At 44.6% G+C, this 20761-nt stretch overlaps 2 protein-coding genes and 1 long non-coding RNA gene across 34 annotated transcripts in view; 2 read left to right on the top strand and 1 right to left on the bottom strand.

Annotated features, from left to right (window-relative positions):
• LOC126985748 (serine/arginine repetitive matrix protein 2-like) overlaps window positions 1–11403 on the top strand; it is a 16792-nt gene extending 5389 nt beyond the window's left edge. For 2 of the 4 annotated variants that reach the window (XM_050840992.1, XM_050840994.1), the window contains 4 exons: window positions 2125–2237; window positions 2866–3043; window positions 3862–7064; window positions 8017–11403. In XM_050840992.1, the coding sequence (XP_050696949.1) occupies window positions 2125–2237; window positions 2866–3043; window positions 3862–7064; window positions 8017–8091 (3569 nt within the window). In that variant the 3' untranslated portion in view covers window positions 8092–11403. The remainder of the gene's footprint in view (window positions 1–2124; window positions 2238–2865; window positions 3044–3861; window positions 7065–8016) is intronic. The other 2 variants (XR_007739002.1, XM_050840993.1) reach the window with 2 other exon arrangements.
• The window catches only part of LOC126985753 (uncharacterized), a 123338-nt gene that overhangs the window by 74466 nt on the left and 28111 nt on the right, over window positions 1–20761 (top strand). For 5 of the 28 annotated variants that reach the window (XM_050841005.1, XM_050841006.1, XM_050841007.1 and 2 more), the window contains 3 exons: window positions 16639–16834; window positions 19491–20282; window positions 20481–20579. In XM_050841005.1, the coding sequence (XP_050696962.1) occupies window positions 16677–16834; window positions 19491–20282; window positions 20481–20579 (1049 nt within the window). In that variant the 5' untranslated portion in view covers window positions 16639–16676. Of the gene's footprint in view, window positions 1–16496; window positions 16835–19193; window positions 19392–19490; window positions 20283–20340; window positions 20580–20761 lie in introns of those variants that run through there. The other 23 variants (XM_050841015.1, XM_050841010.1, XM_050841012.1 and 20 more) reach the window with 23 other exon arrangements.
• Window positions 10906–16336, bottom strand: LOC126985777 (uncharacterized). 2 transcript variants are annotated; one of them, XR_007739021.1, is made up of 3 exons: window positions 16190–16336; window positions 15269–15869; window positions 10906–15037 (listed from the first exon to the last, which is right to left on the bottom strand). It is a non-coding gene; the product is annotated as an uncharacterized LOC126985777 (long non-coding RNA). The 2 variants fall into 2 exon arrangements; XR_007739020.1 differs by lacking the exon at window positions 16190–16336 and adding an exon at window positions 16030–16167.

Consider the following 20761-nt stretch of genomic DNA (forward strand, 5'->3'; position numbering starts at 1 on the left):
AAAAAATGTCTGTGGGTGTGATTTTTCTGTTTTTGTGTGTTTAAAAGAGACGGAATTATACTTTTTGTGGTGGAAAATGCCGAAAAAATGTCTGTGGCTGTGATTTTTCTGTTTTTGTGTGTTTAAAAGAGACGGAATTATACTTTTTGTGGTGGAAAATGCCGAAAAAATGTCTGTGGCTGTGATTTTTCTGTTTTTGTGTGTTTAAAAGAGACGGAATTATACTTTTTGTGGTGGAAAATGCCGAAAAAATGTCTGTGGGCGTGATTTTTCTCTGTTTTTGTGTGCTTAAAAGAGACGGAATTTTACTTTTTGTGGCGGAAAATGCCGAAAAAATGTCTGTGGGTGTGATTTTTCTCTGTTTTTGTGTGCTTAAAAGAGACGGAATTTTACTTTTTGTGGCGGAAAATGCCAAAAAAATGTCTGTGGGCGTGATTTTTCTCTGTTTTTGTGTGCTTAAAAGAGACGGAATTTTACTTTTTGTGGCGGAAAATGCCAAAAAAATGTCTGTGGGCGTGATTTTTCTCTGTTTTTGTGTGTTTAAAAGAGACGGAATTTTACTTTTTGTGGTGGAAAATGCCGAAAAAATGTCTGTGGGCGTGATTTTTCTCTGTTTTTGTGTGTTTAAAAGAGACGGAATTATACTTTTTGTGGCGGAAAATGCCGAAAAAATGTCTGTGGGCGTGATTTTTCTCTGTTTTTGTGTGGTTAAAAGAAACGGAATTTTACTTATTGTGGCGGAAAATGCCGAAAAATGTGTGGGCGTGATTTTTCTGTTTATATGTGCTTAAAAGAGACGGAATTTTACTTTTTGTGGCGGAAAATGCCAAAAAATGTGTGGGCGTGATTTTTCTGCTTTTGTGTGCTTAAAAGAGACGGAATTTTACTTTTTGTGGCGGAAAATGCCGAAGAAATGTCTGTGGGCGTGATTTTTCTCTGTTTTTGTGTGCTTAAAGGAGACGGAATTTTACTTATTGTGGCGGAAAATGCGGAAAAAATGTCTACGGCCGTGATTTTTCTGCTTTTGTGTGCTTGAAAAAAAAAAAACAGGCTGGGATTTATTCATTTTACGTGTGTGTGTGTGTGTGTGTGTGTGTGTGTGTGTGTGTGTGTCCGTGCATCAAATACATACCTGTTTCTACCTGGCCGATTCATTAATTTTAAGTATTTCAACAGACAGAGTTATAGGTCCTTTATGCTGGGCCTTTAATTGCATACCTGGGGGCAATTTGAGTCTATCTGGGCCATGGTGTTTTTTCCTTAGAATTCACCTTAATTTTGTTTACCTGGATATACCTGTCTGCCTGAGCTTACCCATGTTTACCTGTGTTCTGTAAGCTTTGTGTGTTGGGGTGATTACACTGTCCTATGGGTGTGTCTGTCCTAAGGGTGTGTCTGTCCTAAGGGTGTGTCTGTCCTAAGGGTGTGTGTGTTCTAAGGGTGTGTGTGTCCTAAGGGTGTGTCTGTCCTAAGGGTGTGTCTGTCCTAAGGGTGTGTCTGTCCTAAGGGTGTGTCTTCTGAGGTGAGCTGAATGATATGAAAATCCAAGGAAGTCTTTGTACAGCTTATTCTTATAGTTAAAACTGAATGATTTATTACAGTCACCACCATCACCACCACACACATCACCACCACCACCACCACTATTGCTAATGCTCAGGGGTGTAACTCACGGGGGGTACATGTCACCCCCAAAGTTTGCGTTAGGTTAAATATCACTCTGTTATTAAGAGAGAGCGAGGAAAATTGAATTGTTACTCCTTAAAAGTATTATATAGTTTACCACCCGTAATAGGCCTCACAGTGCCCCTAAAAAGAGCTGAACAGACTCGCTACGCTCACCACCCACCCCATTGTCTCCCCAACTTTTTGTAACCAGTTATGGAAACAGCGATTAGCGGGCTTTTTTTTTCATTATTGTTTTTTTGTACCCTTGAGCTGCCTCCTTTGTTGTAAAAAAAACCCAAAAAAACCACCCCTGCTAATACTCCGTTTATCTATTCCCACTATGCTCGATCACCACCACCATGACATCACAAACTAACAATGCAAATACACAACACACAACACTAACAGCTTTTAACCTCTACCTTTACACCCACCACCTCCTTCGCCACCCCACAGATCATGAGCCGGTGGTGGGTGCTGTTCGGTTGAGTCACCAAGCTGCCCTGCACAAGATCGCTGTCAGACCCAGGAGGACGCACGGCGCTCCCAGGGCACGGCGGGCTACGCAGGTGAGTGGGAGAGGGAGAGAGAGAACATAAGAACATAAGAACATAGGGAAACTGCAAAGAACATATGGAAACTGCAAAATTATACAAGTTTACGTAGATTTTCAATAATGGTAATGTTGGTGATTATTAGGAATGTTTTTAATGGTTCCTGGCGTCCATACTGGAGATGTATTTGATCTTGATTTGATGGGCGTGTGTGTGTGTAAAAATAATTGAAGGAAAAAAAGATTGAAAAAGTGTGTGTGTGTGTGTGTCTGTGTGTGTGTTGTGTGTGTGTGTAATATATATTTTATCTCCTCCTCCTCTTCTCCTCTTCCTCCTCCTCCTTGTCCTTCTCACAGTCCTTCTCTCTTCCTCCTCCTCCTCCTCCTCCTTATCCTCAAAATCCTTCTCTTCTTCTCCTCCTCCTCCTCCTCTTCTCTCCTCCTCCTCCTCTTCTCTCCTCCTCCTCTTCCTCCTCTCTTCGTCTCTTCATCTTCCTTGCAGTCCTTTTCTTCTCCTTCCTCCCATATACTCCTAATGGTTGACAGTTGATTGCTATTATTATTATTATTATTACTATCATTATTATTATTATTATTACTATTATTATTATTACTATTATTATTATTATTATTATTATTTTCAGATCGGCATCACCGGTCAAATCAGCCTCCCCGATGTGATTGAGGAGGCCAACAGCAGACACCACATCAGCGGCCAGCGCTCCGCCCCGCCCCAGGCTGCCCCAACCTCCCCGGCACCCGCCCCGGCCGCCCCCATAACACCCCCCACTGCCTCAACGCCCCCCACCCCTGATGATGATGGTGAGAAAGGTGGTGATAGTCAATTTTTTTCTTTTTTTTCTTTCTGGTTCATGTATCTTAAGGTGATTGTAGTTTCAGTATAGTTTTTTGGGCTGGGCTATTTATTTGGTTTTCAGATTTTTTAACTTTTTTTTTTTTACTTTTTTTTTTTTTATATATACAAAGGAGGCAGCTCAAGGGCACACACACACACACACACACACACACACACACACACACACACACACACACACACACACACACACTCACACACAAAAAAGCCTGCTACTCGCGGCTCCTAAAAGAGAAACAAAAGACGTGTCCAAAAGCAAGGTCAAATTCGGGAGGAGAGATGTCCTGATAAGTTAGGTAAATTCTTCTCTAAGTTTTCCGATACCCTACGCCCCTGTCCACTCAGCAGTGAATGGGTACCAGGTATTAATCGGGGGTTGTGTCCCGTCTCCTATAATTCCTTCCCTTTCTGTCTCTCTCCGGCATATGACCACAGATGTTGCGCCGACTAAATGAAACTTTCCAACTTTTTCAGATTTTTTACATATAAGTTAAGTTAGGTAAATTCTTTTCTAAGTTCATTTAAGATTTTAGGTAAGTTATATATACTAGATTTGGTTGAGTTTGAGTGATATTCTGTGTTAGGCTAAGTTGTTTTGGGTTAAAGTTTTCACCCTAAGTTAGGTTCAGTAATTTTTTAGGTTTATTATATTTAAGTTTGGTTACCATTACTGACACACAGCAGGTTAAGTTCAGTAATTTTTTAGGTTTGCAATATTTAGATTAGATTACATTGCCATTACTGACACACTCTCCTCCTTACACAGAAGTCATGGAGGACGCTGTGGTGACCCGCGAACCACAGCAGCAGCAGGGTGGCGGCGGCGAGGCAGCAGCGGAGCGTAAGGAGGAGCGGCGCGATGAGCCACTCTTCCAGCGTCTCTTCGGCAGCAGCAGCAAGCGTTCGGGACGGCGCCAGTCTCGGGGCAGCGGCGAGGAGAGCCGGGAGAACAGCGTCAGCCCCTTGCGGCGCGGCACGGACCAGCGCGCACCGAGATTCCCCTTACTCAGCAGCGGGAGCTCGAAACCACGTCAGGAGGCTACACCATCACACCCCCTCCCCCCATCGGGCCGCCCCAGGGAAGCCAGTCGGGAGAGGGGCGTACGGGAGCTCCCCCAGGCGTCACACTCCCCAGAGGAAGCCCCGGTTACGTCAGGAGGGCCGGGAGTGCATCGTGGGCAGGGCGTGAGGAAGGCCAAGAGTTTCCGAGAGGAGCAGACGGTGGTGCAGCGCGAGGGATTACGTCGGAAGGTGTCGCCTCATGCTGGAGCGGAGGGACGGAGCGGGGCGGGTCCGGGGAAGGTCGCACGTCTCTCCTCCTCGCTGGAAAACCTCGACAACGACGACATGAACCGAACCACACCCCCACAGGCTACCGTCGCCCCTGCCGCACCCCCGACCGCCTCCCCGCAGCGCTCCTCCACTGAGTCACTAGCCACAACTCCTATCCCTGGGGTGTTCATCAGGCCGCACCCCCAGACGAGCCGACACAGGGGCCCCACACACCCCAGCACACCGGAACACACCTCAGGGCCATTCTCACTGGACTCAAGCCTCCCGCAGCAACCGAGGGAAGCCGAGGAGCATCTTAGGAAAGCCTCGAGTGTGGACCAGGTAAGCTATGAAGGCCTGAGCCACACCACACAGAGCCACACCACACTGAGCCACACCACACAGAGCCACAGGGAGCAGGTCGTGAAGGAACAGCATATACTCAAGGACCACATCAGGGAACAGCATATCAGGGAGCAGCATAAGGAGCAGCATATCAAGGAGCAGGTTGTGGTGATGAAGGAACAGCATTTGACGCGCGAACAGCAACTCCACTATAAGGAGGAGCAAACCACCACCTCCAGGCACCTCCACCAACACCACCACACCACCACCACCACTGAGACCAAACTGACAGCAGGGCCGACACCACCAACCCCCGCGGCAAAACAATCGCTTCTGGACACCCTCGTCGAGTCGATACGCCCCGACCGGAAGCAGGACACACCAAAACACACCCATAGAAAGTCCCTCCCACAGACACATACCTCTCAGATCCCACCACAGCCCTCCCCGCCACAAGGGTTTCAGAAGGAGGAGGTGTCACCCGCAGCCCCGTCAGACCCAAAACCGGACGTCGGGGAGGGTGAACGAGACCAGGCAGCTCCGCGTCGCCCTGTCAGAAGGGAGGCGAGTATGAAGCGCATCCCGTCAATACCCAATGATGCCAATACTACCGGAGTTCCAGAGTTTATGCGTATACAACTCAACCGCGTCGAGAGCAAAGGCCAGTCTGTGATTTACGACACGGACCAGGAGAGAGGCGATCGTAGGGACTCGGATGTCGCCCCTCGTCGGGAATCCATACCCTCAGCTCCCTTGACAGATCTCCCGAAGGATATGCCGCCCTCGGACCCCCCCGCCGAGACGCACACCCCACTACGTAGAGAGTCGGTTACCCCTTTGCCGGCCGCCTCCACCAGGGATAGTCTAACCAGGAGGGCGAGCATGCAAGGGCCGAGGGGTGTGATTAGAGACACATCCCCGTCCGCTGTGGCTGACGTAGGAAGTGGCGGTGGTGATACGCCCTCCGAACCGCCCTCACAGGAGTCCACGGTGGAGCGCGTGCAGTTACGGCGACCGGGAGTAGCCGAGCGCACATCCCACGCATCTTCCACCTCCTCCTCCACCTCCACTGCCTCCTCCACGGCTTCCACCTCCAGGGATCAACCAGAGCTGTTTAAGGTTTTCGCGCGACGCTCGTTCAAGATCAAAGACTCAGAGAAGGAGTTGTTCGAGGCGGCGAGTCTCGAGGAGGTGGGCGTCGAGGCTTCCAGTGAGGTCTCGGAGATGACGGTGAGCGCTGTACGGCCCCCCAGCACCTCCCCAGGGCCGGCCGTCTCCCCCATACCCCCAGCGGAACCCACACCAAGCGCCCAGAAGATCGGAATCAACGCAATCTCCTTCAACCGGAAATCAGTTGGAAACCCGGCTCTGTCCTTCATCCCCCCGCCAACCCCAGCCCCCAGTGAGCCCCCAGCAGGACCCCAGGGGCTTGGTCGACCTCAGGCACCACCCAGTACGACCACCACCACACGCAGTCCCTCCATCACCACCACAACCACCACGATCACCACCACTGAAACAACCACCACCGCTCAGCAATCAGGGGTTTTCAGTAAGATCCTCAGTGGTAGGGTCAGCATGGGGGGGGAGGTGAGCAGTGGGAATGAGAGCGAGGGCAGCACATCCTCCCCAGTGATATCCCGAACCCCAGTACCACCACAGGGTAAAACAGCGTCCAGACCAGGCTCGGCACTTTTCTGGCCGCCAAAACACCAGGTGGCGCCGCAGGAAGATGTGACCCCCTCAGCTGCACCCCCGCAAGTCACCCCACCCCAGGACATCACCCCCAGGAAGGCAGTGGATGGGGTGGAAGAAGGGGTGGAAGTGGAAGTCTCGCCCCTGGATATCGGAGCGGCACGTCGGAGATTCATGAGTGCCAGTTTCCCTGCGGCACCTACAGCAGCACTTGGCACATCACCCCCGGCCGTCACACCTTCCCCCGTCACCCCTACACCCTCCCCACCCGCACCCACACCCTCCCCGCCCGCCCCTGCACAGTCACACCCACCACCCACTAGCACAGCACTCGGAATCACATCGTCAATTCTGTCACGCGTTGGGAATACCGGACTTGGAATGGCCCCGACGCACACACCCTCCCCCACCCCATCCCCCGCCCCGACCCACACCCCATCCTTCACGGTGACAGTTCGGACTCAGCCGCCCCCGACTCTTGCCCCCGAAACCCCCATGCCCCCTGCCAGCGATGGGGGGAAGGGGGGTGAGCCAGTCCAGGGGCAGACGAGCACGGAGGACTGGAGGGTCTTGGTGAGGCAGCGCAGGGAAGGCAGACTCAAGCAGACCAAGACGCCAGACTCCGAGGAAATTATTATTGAGGTGAGGGACAGATCGGTGAGTTAAGAAAATTATTGAATGTTCCTTTTATTGGTTTTGTTTTACTCTTAATGGTCGTAGCTCTTTTTTTTATTCTGTGTATATATGATTTAGTTAATTTATAGATTGAGTAAGAAAAATGTTGAGTGAGACAGAAATCAAATGGTCCTTTTTTTGTATCTTTTTGCATTTTATATCGTGAGTCATGTTGTTCTTGTCATTGTTTGTGTTTTAATCAGTAGTTTTTATTGTTTGTGTTTTAATCAGTAGTTTTTTATTGACGCAAACAGACGCATCTCCCTCCATTTCCCCCTCATTCTCTCTTCTCTCTCTCTTACTCCCTCCCTCCCCAACAGACCTGCCTGCTAGTCTCATCATCAAGTCTCCCCTTCCCTCCACCCCACACCTCAGCAAGTCTCTCCATCCCTCTCTCCTCCTCTTCACTCTCTCCTCCCATCAAGTCTGCCCTTCCCTCTTTTACTCTCCTCCACCCAAACACCTAACATACTCCTCCTCTTCAACTACACTCTCTATATCTCTCTCCATCCTTCTCTCCTCCTCTTTAACACACTCACACTCTCTCCTTTTCTCATCAAGTCTACCCTTCCCTCTTTTCCTCTCCTCCACCCAAACACCTAACATACTTCCTCTCTTCAACTAGTCTCCCTTTCTCGCTCCCTTCCTATCTCCTTGCCCTCTTTAACACACTCACACACTCTCCTTTTCTCATAAAGTCTCCCCTTCCCTCTTTTCCTGTCCTCTCCTCTTCAACTAGTCTCCCTTTCTCCCTTTCCCTCCTCTCTTTCTCCTTTCCTTTTCCATCCATCCTCCCTCCACCTAACACATATTCCCTCTTTCCCCAACAAGTCTCCCTTTTTCTTCCTCCCCCTCTTCCTTCTGTCTTCTCTTCCTTCTCCTTCTATCCTCCACCCCCCATCAACTCAGCCTAACACACCTCCCTCCCCTACAGACCCGCCCGCCAGTGTCCCGCAACAGCAAGGTTCTGGAGATGGCGAGCAACTTCCAGAAGCTTCAGGTGGCCTAGCAGAGGGTGTTGCCGGGGACCAAGAGGTAGAGTGTCACCTGTGAAGCCTCGTTAACCTGCCCAGCGCCTGTCTCACCTGTGGATACCCTCGTTAAGGCCAGATAAGGAGTAGGGGTCGAAGAGAGAGAGAGAGAGAGAGAGAGTATTGTATCGTTGTTTACATTATTAGAAAGAGGAGGAGGCTAAGCTTTCGTCAATATTATCCGGGGAAAGAAAAGGAAAATTGGCGTGTAACTTATTGATATTTACGCCACTTGAAAAACACTGATTCATTCTTCTTCTTAACCATCTGAATGAAAAAGAATAAAAAGGAGGTGAGATAGAGAATAGACGTACAGTATTTTGTTATACGGTAAAAGAAAAAAAAAGGAAAGATGTAATTTGTCGCTCTTTCCGCTGCGTTTTTTTTTTTCTTCTTAACTGTCTCAATGAAAAAAAGGAGAAAAGATAAAGAAGAAATTACTCAAACGAAAACAAACAAATGTAATCGGAAAAACTCGACAGTGCTTTCATCATCATAAGAAAAAAAAAAAAAGTCTGGCGTTAAAATATTTCCCGCCAATAACTCTCGAAAAAAAGACAGTAAACAAACAAGAACAATAGAAAATAACAACAACGACAACAACAACATTACCGAACACATTTTCCACGTCAACAAATTGTTCGTCATTTGGAGAACAGATTCGCTAATTATCAGACAAAAAAAAAAAAAACCCTCGGAATTTATATATATTTTTCTCGTATAAAAATTCCCAGCCACACACCTGTTTATTAGGGAAACTGGGTGATGGTGGTGATGGTGATGATGGTGGTGGTGTTGGAGGTGATGTTGATAGTGTTATTGGTGATGGAGGGTGACAGTGATGATGGTGGTGATGGTGATGGTGTTGGTGGAGGTGATGTTGATAGTGTTATTGGTGATGGGGGATGACAGTGATGATGGTGGTGATGGTGATGATGATGGTGTTGGAGATGGTGTTGATGGTGATGGGGGGGGTGATGGTGACAGTACTGGAGATGATGGTGTTGATGGTGATGATGATGATGGTGGTGTTGGAGATGGTGTTGATGGTGATGAGGGGGTGATGGTGACAGTACTGGAGATGATGGTGTTGATGGTGATGATGGTGGTGTTGGAGATGGTGTTGATGGTGATGAGGGGGGTGATGATGACAGTACTGGAGATGATGGTGTTGGTGGTGATGGTTATGATGACAGTGAGAATGATGGAAGTGGTGATAATATTGATAATGGTGACTGATGATGGTGAGAATAGTGATGATAATAGTGATGATAAATCTTACGGGAACCTTCAATCAGAATCGGACCCGAGACCACAAGTGCATAACAAGTTCATAAGCGGAAGAAGAAAACTTATCGTAAAAGTTCGCCTCATTTCTAGTACATCGTAAGAGTCGTTCCGTGAAGCAGATTTGAGCCCTTCACATTTTGGATTAATATACCAAATTCAGTTACCCGAGACAACAAGTGTGTAAAAAGTTCATAAGCGGAAGAAGAAAACTTATCGTAAAAGTTCGCCTCATTTATAGTACATCGTAAGAGTCGTTCCGTGAAGGAGATTTGAACCCTTACTGTACATTTTGGATTAATATATCAAATTCAGTTACCCAAAGAAATAGACTGTAGCATTTATCTGGCATTGTTTTACATTTTGAATCAGTGAGCCTTCAAATCACCCGTCCCTGTACGTTTTCTTTCCTTTCTAGTGTAGGAAGTCATTACTGTAATACTCCTTGGATTTGGAGTTCCCTTTTCCAGTGTTCTCTCAAGTTCAAGATCGAGACTTTTTGTGGGATAGGAAGGGATGTGTGTGTGAGGGTGAGGAAGGAAGGAGAGTAAGGAGGGTTAAGGAAGGAAAGTGTGGAGGAGGAGGAGGGAGTGAGGGAGGGTAGCTTATTGGGAAATGAGAGAGAAGGGAAAGGAAGAGATACTTGTGGGAGGGTAAGGAGAGGAAAGGAAGGGGAGAGGTCCAGAGGGTTATAATTAAAGGTAAAATAAATATACAGGTACTCAATATTCTTCCTCGGATTTGGAGTTCCCTTTTCCAGTGTTCTCTCAAGTTCAAGATCGAGACTTTTTGTGGGTGTTTTTCTCCCGTCATTTCTAATTTGCCGTAACTGTCGAAAAGAGTGTAATATTGGAAACGGCAATTGGCGAGATCCTATATACATTGTAGTTTCTTGTATCTTTTCGTGATTTAAACAGTTCCTTTTTTGTATATTTCCGTATTTGTCTTTTTGTGTGTTTTTGTATTTTTAAACTTAGTCATTTTAACAGATTTCCTTCCACAGTTTACATTTTTTCCTTTTGTTCAGAGTCTAAAAAAGTTGGTAGTCTTCAACATTTTAATTCTGATTTTTCATGCTTCAAATTTTTCCTGTTATTCAATTTCTCCGAGTCTGACAGCTTTTAACGTATCAATTCTCATTTTCCGTGAACTCTCCCTCAAATCTTACATCTCAGAGAACTTGAGATGAAGAACTGCAAACTGAACGAACTAGGAATATGTTAGCTCAGATATTTAACACTATTGATAGAGGTGATCAGGAAAGAGCTGTGAATCGTAATATAATAGGCTGGCATTAGTGTACATTATTGAATACCAAAATATCTACCAAAAAAATCCAATTACAAAAGTCTGGCATTACTTCACATTTTGGATTAATATGCCCAATTGAGTTACCCAAAGAAATAGACCGTAGCAATTCTCTGGCATTATTTTACATTTTGAATCAGTGAATACCAAATTATTTTACATATATACGCTTAGCATTTTTTTTTTTTTTTTATTTATTTATTTATTTTTTTTTTGCCAAACTAACCCGCGATGACTGTGAGCGATTACCGATGACAATAATGATGCCTGATGGTGACGACGACAATATTATACGATAGGTGCGAGAGGAGTGTAGTGGGATGAGCCTGTGTTAGTGAGTGTGTGTGTGTGATTCACCTCCTGGTCTGCTGCGGGTCTCTCCTCAGTGACCGATCTTTGGGTACGACTGAGACCACTCACACACGACACACCGCGACAACGAGGTCACAACTCCTCACCTGACGTCGCGTACCTATTAACTGCTGGGTGAACACGGGCTACACGTGAAAGAAGATAAACCCAACTTATCTTCACCCGGCCGGGGAATCGAACCCCTGTCCTTCTGGTTGTGAGGCAGACGCTCTAATCACTGAGCTACCGGACACACACACACACACACACACACACACACACACACACACACACACACACACACACACACACACACACACACACACACACACACACACACACACCGAGGCTCAATAAAGGAACAATAATAAGCGACGTAATACCCTAGTCAGATCGTAGACAAAAGATTTTCCTTACAGCGACGAGTCTCGACCTTCACGGCATATATTTGCAAATCTCCGTATTCAGGGCCGATGCTGAACGTAGAGGCATTAGAGGGCGTAGCTTTAGCCTAATGTGACCCACCGACCACCAAACGGCAGCAGGCGTGTGTGTGTGTGTGTGTGTGTGTGTGTGTGTGTACCTATTTGTATTTACGCAGGATGGAGTCATGTACGTATATCCTGTATTTTACCACTTTTTTACCGTCTAGAATTCCTACAAACTTGTGTATAGTACGTTTGACACACATAGTTTCGTTTGGTAAAGCAGTATTCGTGTGTGTGTGTGTGTGTGTGTTTTCGTTAGCCAAGTCCCTCGGTCAAATCTGTTTGATGTCTAAAGCAAACAGTTATGACGATGTGAGTTTGAGGTGACTGCTGTGTCCTGCTGTCTTTTGCTACTGCCGCTGCTGTTTAAACCTCCTTGTACAGTACTATAAGAGGTGGAGGTGGGCCGTAGAGAACCGTAGAGAACTGAAACCGTGAATACTGGAAAACAAGCATACAGAATTAAGAGAACCCTGCATATTGTCATGGGTTACTTGTAGAAAACTAACAACTTGCATATTTGGTTGCGTAATGGTGTAGAAACTATGCAACCCCTGCCTACGTATGGGATGAGAACATGGATAGAGAACTGTGAAACCCTGTATATTGTCATGGGGCACTCGTAGAAAACTAACAACTTGAATATTTGGGTGCGTAATGGTGTAGAAACTATGCAACCCCTGCCTACGTATGGGATGAGAACATGGATAGAGAACCTGTATGTTGTCATGGGTTCACTCATAGAAAACTAACAACTTGAATATTTGGTTGCGTAATGGTGTAGAAACCTATGCAACCCCTGCCTTCGTATGGGATGAGAACATGGATAGAGAACTGTGAAACCCTGTACTTTTGGGGTGGGTGTGAGCATAGGAAATTGAGACCCTATATATCATGGTGGTTTTCTGAGAGAGACTGTGGATATTGGGATGGGTATGCGCTTACGAGAACTGAAACCTTTGAAATCGAGGAGAAAACACCGAAAAATAACTAAAAAAACGTGGATATTAGAGTGGATGTGCGCTTACGAGAACTGGCACCCTAGAAATTGAATAGAAAACACACCCAAGGATAACTAAAAACCATGTATATTGTGGGTTCAACATGAGACAACGTAATATTCAGTCGAGAAGTTCGTAGATGTATGTGTGAACTGCGGATATTGAGGTGGGTGTGAACTTACGAGAACTGAAACCCCTGAAATCGAGGAGAAAAACCACCCAAAGTTCACTTGAAACCATGTATAGTGTGGGTTCAACTTGAGATTACGCAATATTCAGTCGAGAAGTTCGTAGACGAATGTGAAGCGTGAGTTATGGATATTGTGGTGGGTTTGCACTTACGAGAACTGAAACCCAGGAGAAAACACACCCAAAGATGACTAGAAACCATGTATGTATAGTGTGGGTTCAACATGAGAATACATTAGGTCAAGAAATGCGTAGATATATGTGAAGCGTGAATTATGGATATTGAGGTGGGTTTGCACTTACAAGAACTGAAACCCAGGAGAAAACACACCCAAAGATGACTAGAAACCATGTATGTATAGTGTGGGTTTAACATGAGGCTATATAATCGATCGAGAAGTGCGTCAACTCATGTGAACCGCTACGCAAATCAGCTGTAAATATTCCTGTAAATAGAATGCCAGTTACGTACCAACACTCAAAGCTTTACTCTGATTTTTTTATCGTCTCGTGTCGTAGCTAAACTCCGAAGGCTAAAAAAAAGCGATTAATGTTACCGATCAACAGGCATGGGTTAGGGCGACTATTTTCTGCATGCGTTTGTGTGTGTGTGTGTGTGTGTGTGTGTGTGTGTGTTTGCAGGTTCGATTTAGGGTCGTATGTGCGTGTGTGTGTGTGTGTGCGGGTTTGATTTAGGGTCCTGTGTGCGTGTGTGTGTGTCATTGCTTGCATAATTAGGCTTAACATGAAACGTAAATCGCGTCCAAACTTATCCAAGCGTAATCCTGGCATACGAAATCCGTTCATCATTGACTGTGTTTAGAAACGTAATAATAATGATAATAATAATGATAATAATAGTAATAAAAAAGGCATTCTCGTTTAGCGTAAAAGATGTTTGAAAATTATGTATACGTATGTGTGTGTGTGTGTTTGTTTGTTTGGTGACGTAATAGATTCTACGTCCGTCAAAGTATAAACAAACGAAGGAATTAAACGTTGAATGCATCAGAATTCGATTATAAGAAAGGAATGCTGCGAAAAACTGTGGAACGCTCTTGTATGAAGACGTGTTTGTATCTGTTTGTGCGTGTGTGTGTGTGTGTGTGTGTGTGTGTGTGTGTGTGTGTGTGTGTGTGAGAAAGTATGCAATAGATTCCACGTCGAAGTATAAACGCATGAAGAAACACCCCATAGAAAGCACATAAGCATCTGTCGGAAGCAAGAAAAGAGAACAAAATCACGGAAAATTTTTTGTTACGTAAAAGATTTTAGAAGAACAGTGACTTTAAACTTCTCGTCCTCCTCGTTGTTGTTGTTGTTGCAGAAGAGTTACGTTACGTCGTTTATAATTGAAGAGTTTATACCCTAGAGTCCGACCCCCGACCGATAAAATTCCTGCGGGTTTTTGTGCCTATCAGTCCATTGTGAGGCGAAGAGCGACTGTACGTGATGTAGTGTTTTTGTAGCGGTTCATTTTAAAGCGTTCGGGTAACTTGTATCCGAGAATTTATGCTTATACGTTTACCGAGATTTATTATTTTTCCTTCAATAGCGCAGAGGGAATTATGATACAGATTTCTTTTAAACCATTCAGTATAGGGTAACTTATATAACTGTGAATTTTTGCTTAACCGAGATTGATTTTTTTTCTTTTAATAGCACTGTGAGGGTAAATTTTGATAAGCGATTCCTTTTACGATGGCTTTCAATGTTACTTCCAGCTGTGATTTTTGCTTACGTTTTCACTGGGTTAATTTCTTCCTTTAATAGAACCATCAGAGGAAATTTTGATATGCGATTCCTTTTACGATGGCCTTCAATGTTACTTCCAGCTGTGATTTTTGCTTATGTTTTCACTGGCTTAATTTCTTCCTTTAACAGAACCATCAGAGGAAATTTTGATAAGCGATTCCTTTTAAAATAACCCTCAATGTTACCCTTGCCCTGAGTAGTGTAATTTATTTTCTATTTCCTGACCCTCGGAAAAAAATACTGGAAGAGAATGAGATGTATGACAAACGCTAGATACGGTATGACCCAAGAGAGCGAGTGTTTTGGACAAGGGTGCTGCGAATGTTTCTTTGTCTGGGGTCAGTTCCTAAGAATACACGAGAGGCATTGATTCACCCCCAAAGGTCCTGTGCTTTAAGATATAACTCCTAGTGGAAATGCGTTGCTCCCTGTGAGGTAAGCGACATGGGGTACTCTTTTATTTCTCCCCCCTTAACTAGCGCCGCCTGACTTGAGTTTGTGGCAAGACGTTAATGATTTTAGAGTGGAATTCGGTACATGTTCATCTTTTTCCGATTCTGTCTGGTCCAAGATTTTAACAACCTCACATGGGGCTTAATTTTTCCCTCCTGCCTTATCTAGTGCTACCCTGGCTTGAGTTTGATTCTGTCTGGTCCAAGATTTTAACAACCTCACATGGGGCTTAATTTTTCCCTCCTGCCTTATCTAGTGCTACCCTGGCTTGAGTTTGGGGCTAGACGTTAATGATTTTAGAGTGGAATTCGGTACATGTTCACCTTTTTCTGATTCTGTCTAGTCTGAGATTTTAACGACCTCACTTGGGGCTTAATTTTTCCCTCCTGCCTTATCTAGTGCTACCCTGGCTTGAGTTTGTGGCAAGACGTTAATGATTTTAGAGTGGAATTCGGTACATATCCACCTTTTTCTGATTCTGTATAACCTGAGATTTTAAAGTAGTTTCACATGGAGCACTGCAATCATCCTGCCTTCATTGCTGCCTGGCGTGAGTTTCTGGCAAGTTTTTAATAAGTTCTGAGTTTAATTAGTACATATATTCACCCTTTTCCAAGTTCCGTTTAGCCTAAAACTTAAGAGATGGCTTCACTCACGCCCCTGTCTCAAATCCCAGGCTGTATGTATGGAGAAAGATATACGGTATCCTCCTAATTTTGTCACACATATAAGGCTTGCTCAGGATTTTCCACCATTCAGAATTCCGTCTTGCCGCAAACCTAAAGGCAACTCCACATTTTGTTCCCTCCCGCCTAACTTTTTCAGCATTATCGAACTTGTAAGAATTCTGTGAACCACTTACTCCTTACATTTTTTCTGTGGTTAGTTTTTAATAAGTTCTGAATGGAGTTAGTGGATATTCACCTTTCTGCCACAAACCTAAAATCAACTCCACATTTTGTTCCCTCCCGCTTAACTTTTTCTGTGTTATCGAACTTGTAAGAATTCTGTGAACCACTTACTCCTCACATTTTTTCTGTGGTTAGGTTTTGATAAGCTCTGAATGGAGTTAGTGCATATTCACCTTTCTGCCACAAACCTAAAATCAACTCCACATTTTGTTCCCTCCCGCCTAACTTTTTCTGCATTATTGAACTTGTAAGAATTCTGTGAACCACTTACTCCTAACATTTTTTCTGTGGTTAGGTTTTGATAAGTTCTGAATGGAGTTAGTGCATATTCACTTTTCCGTAAGTTCCGTCTACCCCAAAACTTAAAGGCGTCTTCATCCAGTCTCTCACCCCACACTGTACGCTCGGAAAAAGATACGTTCCTCCGAGTCGATCAGTTTATCATGTGGTTCAAGAAGTGGGAAAACCTCTACGACATTGTTAATATATCTTTTCTTATGTTAGTTTGTAATTTTGTTGTGATTTGTATAGTAGTTCTTATGATGTGTTTTTAATCCACCCCATAGTCCAGTGTGCTGTGTTGTGTGTATATATCATGAGTTTTTATTAGCAGGGAGCTCTCAACGCTGCTTCTATGGTTTCTCGGTAGGGGGCAACAGTGGTCTCATTGGTCGAGGTCCGTTGCAAGAGACTCAACTCAAAGCAACGGGACCATTCAACCCGTCCGCTGCGATTTGCACGGATTTCGCCCTCACTGGTAGCCTGGTAACATACACTCCCAGGTCTTTCTCTGCCTCTGGTGGATAGTGGAGTGTTTCCCATGTGGTATTGGTGTGCTGGATATCCCTTCACTGGTAGCCTGGTAACATACACTCCCAGGTCTTTCTCTGCCTCTGTGGTGGATAGTGGAGTGTTTCCCATGTGGTATTGGTGTGCTGGATATCCCTTCACTGGTAGCCTGGTAACATACACTCCCAGGTCTTTCTCTGCCTCTGTGGTGGATAGTGGAGTGTTTCCCATGTGGTATTGGTGTGCTGGATATCCCTTCACTGGTAGCCTGGTAACATACACTCCCAGGACTTTCTCTGCCTCTGTGGTGGATAGAGGAGTGTTTCCCATGTGGTATTGGTATGCTGGATATCCCCTCCCAAGGTGCAGGACTTTACATTTTTCCTCATTGAATTGTAGCAGCCACTTTTTGCTCCATTCCTGTAGCTTGGTGATGTCTTCTTGTAGGAAATCCGCAGTCAAGGGGTTAATAGGTATACTGTGCTGCCCTCTGTGTGTGGTTTTGAGAGTTTCCTATTTGCAACACCATGAATTTTTTTTTGTATATTTGTAACTATTTTTTGGGGAAGGTTTCTTGTGAGTTGAATCATGACTGTTTTTTTTATGATCTAGTCCATGAATACTTTTTGGTAGTGATTTACAAATGTGATTTTCTTGCGTCCGCGTAAAATTCTCATTATTTTGTATTTTCTGATTTACTTTTTCCGCATTATCGTAACTTATAAGAACTCTGTGAACCACTTGCGTACTCTTAACAACTTTTCTACTTCTTTTTACATCATTATATATATTTTTTGACATGTTGACCACTTAACATTTTCAGCTGGTTGTCTTTTTATTTTATTTTACATTTTTACATTTTACATTTTTTCCTTTTTTTACATTTTTTTACACTTTCAACATTTTCTTTAATTCTTCCCGTGCTGTCATCGCTGTTCCTGCTGTCATCGCTGTTCCTGCTGTCCACTGCCGCCTCGCTTCCAACCCCTGCTGTGATCTTTATTTTATTTTATTTTTTATTTTTATTTATTTATTTTTACAACAAAGGAGACGGCTCAAGGGCAACAAAAAGCCCGCAACTCACCGCTCCTTTTTCTATTTTTTTAATTTTTTTTACAAGTTTCCATTTTTACTTCTATTTATTTTCCTTTTTTTTCGTTTTTTTTCTTTTATCTTCATTTTTGGAGGGTGGTCTTTATTTTTTGCTTACTTCTATTACTGTTTTTCCTTTTCTTTTTCTTTTTTCTATTTTTTTTTACTCAATTCCATGTTTCCTTTAATTTCTTTCCCTATTTTTTCTTTTTCTTTTTTTTCTTTTATCTCCGTTTTTTGAGGGGCGGCCATGCTCAGCGACGTAAATTTTACACATGTACATAGGCCTATTTCATTCCCGTGCTGTCATCGCTGTTCCTGCTGTCCACTTCCGCCTCAATTCCTACCCCCGCTGTGCTACTAAACGCCCCACAAGCTAAAATTTCCCCCCCACGACTTAAACCAAAAAATCCACAAACCTTCTCAAAAAGTGCCGAGGCGAAAAAGATTATAATTATCACGTAACCGATGAATTAGCCTCAAATGACCTGGTATGTGATGACCCTTGTGTGATTAACGGGCAGGGGTATATACAGGTGTGTGTGTGTGTGTGTGTGTGTGTGTGTGTGTGTTAGGTTGTACAGAAATAGGGCAAATAAGTACTATAAAAATGATTGTTATGTTGTTGATAAGAGAGAGAGAGAGAGAGAGAGAGAGAGAGAGAGAGAGAGAGAGAGAGAGAGAGAGAGAGGCTATATTATACACATATGATTAATAGGTAACATAATTAAACTGGAGCTTATTAAAGAGAGAAACAAGATAAAGAAAAGAGATAAGAAAGAGAGAAAGCTAGCAAGAGAAAGAAAGAAAGAAAGAGAGAGAAATGGATGTAAAAAAAGCAAGAGAAAGAAAGAAAGAGAAATGGATGTAAAAAAAGCAAGAGAAAGAAAGAAAGAGAGAGAAATGGATGTAAAAAAAGCAAGAGAAAGAAAGAAAGAGAGAGAAATGGATGTAAAAAAAGCAAGAGAAAGAAAGAAAGAGAGAGAAATGGATGTAAAAAAACAAGAGAAAGAAAGAAAGAGAGAAATTGATGTAAAAAATGTATCGGAGTTCTCGCATAACATTATTGAACCAGCAACATTTACGATGACTACAATATGTGCCTTGTTGATGCTTGTACATACATAATACATACTACTACTATTATTGCTACATACAATGGGTGACTCGAGCTGTATGTATACGTTAGCCATGCACCGAGTGTTATATACATAGACATATAATATATCAATAAAACTATGTGATTTACTGCGTGTTTGAATCCCTGTTTGAATCCCTTTGTTGATAGTCAAGAGGGTGGAAGTCTTGTATAGAAAAGCACTATACTATTTTTCCTATGTTTTAATCTCTCTGGATAGTTGAGGGATGAAGAAAGTACTTGTCATCTCTTAAACCCGTCCGCTGCGATTGGCACGGATTTCGCCCTCACTGGTAGCCTGGTAACATGTACTCCCAGGTCTTTCTCTGCCTCTGTGGTGGATAGTGGAGTGTTTCCCATGTGGTATTGGTATGCTGGATATCCCTTCACTGGTAGCCTGGTAACATGTACTCCCAGGTCTTTCTCTGCCTCTGTGGTGGATAGTGGAGTGTTTCCCATGTGGTATTGGTGTGCTGGATATCCCTTCACTGGTAGCCTGGTAACATACACTCCCAGGTCTTTCTCTGCCTCTGTGGTGGATAGCGGACTGTTTCCCATGTGGTATTGGTATGCTGGATATCCCTTCACCGGTAGGCTGGTAACATGTACTCCCAGGTCTTTCTCTGCCTCTGTGGTGGATAGTGGAGTGTTTCCCATGTGGTATTGGTATGCTGGATATCCCTTCACTGGTAGCCTGGTAACATATACTCCCAGGTCTTTCTCTGCCTCTGTGGTGGATAGTGGAGTGTTTCCCATGTGGTATTGGTGTGCTGGATATCCCTTCACTGGTAGCCTGGTAACATATACTCCCAGGTCTTTCTCTGCCTCTGTGGTGGATAGTGGAGTGTTTCCCATGTGGTATTGGTGTGCTGGATATCCCTTCACTGGTAGCCTGGTAACATACACTCCCAGGTCTTTCTCTGCCTCTGTGATGGATAGTGGAGTGTTTCCCATGTGGTATTGGTGTGCTGGATATCCCTTCACTGGTAGCCTGGTAACACACACTCCCAGGTCTTTCTCTGCCTCTGTGGTGGATAGTGGAGTGTTTCCCATGTGGTATTGGTGTGCTGGATATCCCTTCACTGGTAGCCTGGTAACATACACTCCCAGGTCTTTCTCTGCCTCTGTGGTGGATAGTGGAGTGTTTCCCATGTGGTATTGGTGTGCTGGATATCCCTTCACTGGTAGCCTGGTAACATATACTCCCAGGTCTTTCTCTGCCTCTGTGATGGATAGTGGAGTGTTTCCCATGTGGTATTGGTGTGCTGGATATCCCTTCACTGGTAGCCTGGTAACATACACTCCCAGGTCTTTCTCTGCCTCTGTGGTGGATAGTGGAGTGTTTCCCATGTGGTATTGGTGTGCTGGATATCCCTTCACTGGTAGCCTGGTAACATACACTCCCAGGTCTTTCTCTGGCTCTGTGGTGGATAGTGGAGTGTTTCCCATGTGGTATTGGTGTGCTGGATATCCCTTCACTGGTAGCCTGGTAACATATACTCCCAGGTCTTTCCCTGCCTCTGGGGTGGATAGTGGAGTGTTTCCCATGTGGTATTGGTGTGCTGGATATCCCTTCACTGGTAGCCTGGTAACATACACTCCCAGGTCTTTCTCTGCCTCTGTGATGGATAGTGGAGTGTTTCCCATGTGGTATTGGTGTGCTGGATATCCCTTCACTGGTAGCCTGGTAACATACACTCCCAGGTCTTTCTCTGCCTCTGTGGTGGATAGTGGAGTGTTTCCCATGTGGTATTGGTGTGCTGGATATCCCCTCCCAAGGTGCAGGACTTTACATTTTTCTTCATTGAATTGTAGCAGCCACTTTTTGCTCCATTCCTGTAGTTTAGTGATATCTTCTTGTAGGAAATCCGCAGTCAAGGGGTTAA

The sequence above is a fragment of the Eriocheir sinensis genome, chromosome 60, assembly GCF_024679095.1.
Source record: "Eriocheir sinensis breed Jianghai 21 chromosome 60, ASM2467909v1, whole genome shotgun sequence".
Classification (NCBI taxonomy): domain Eukaryota; kingdom Metazoa; phylum Arthropoda; class Malacostraca; order Decapoda; family Varunidae; genus Eriocheir; species Eriocheir sinensis.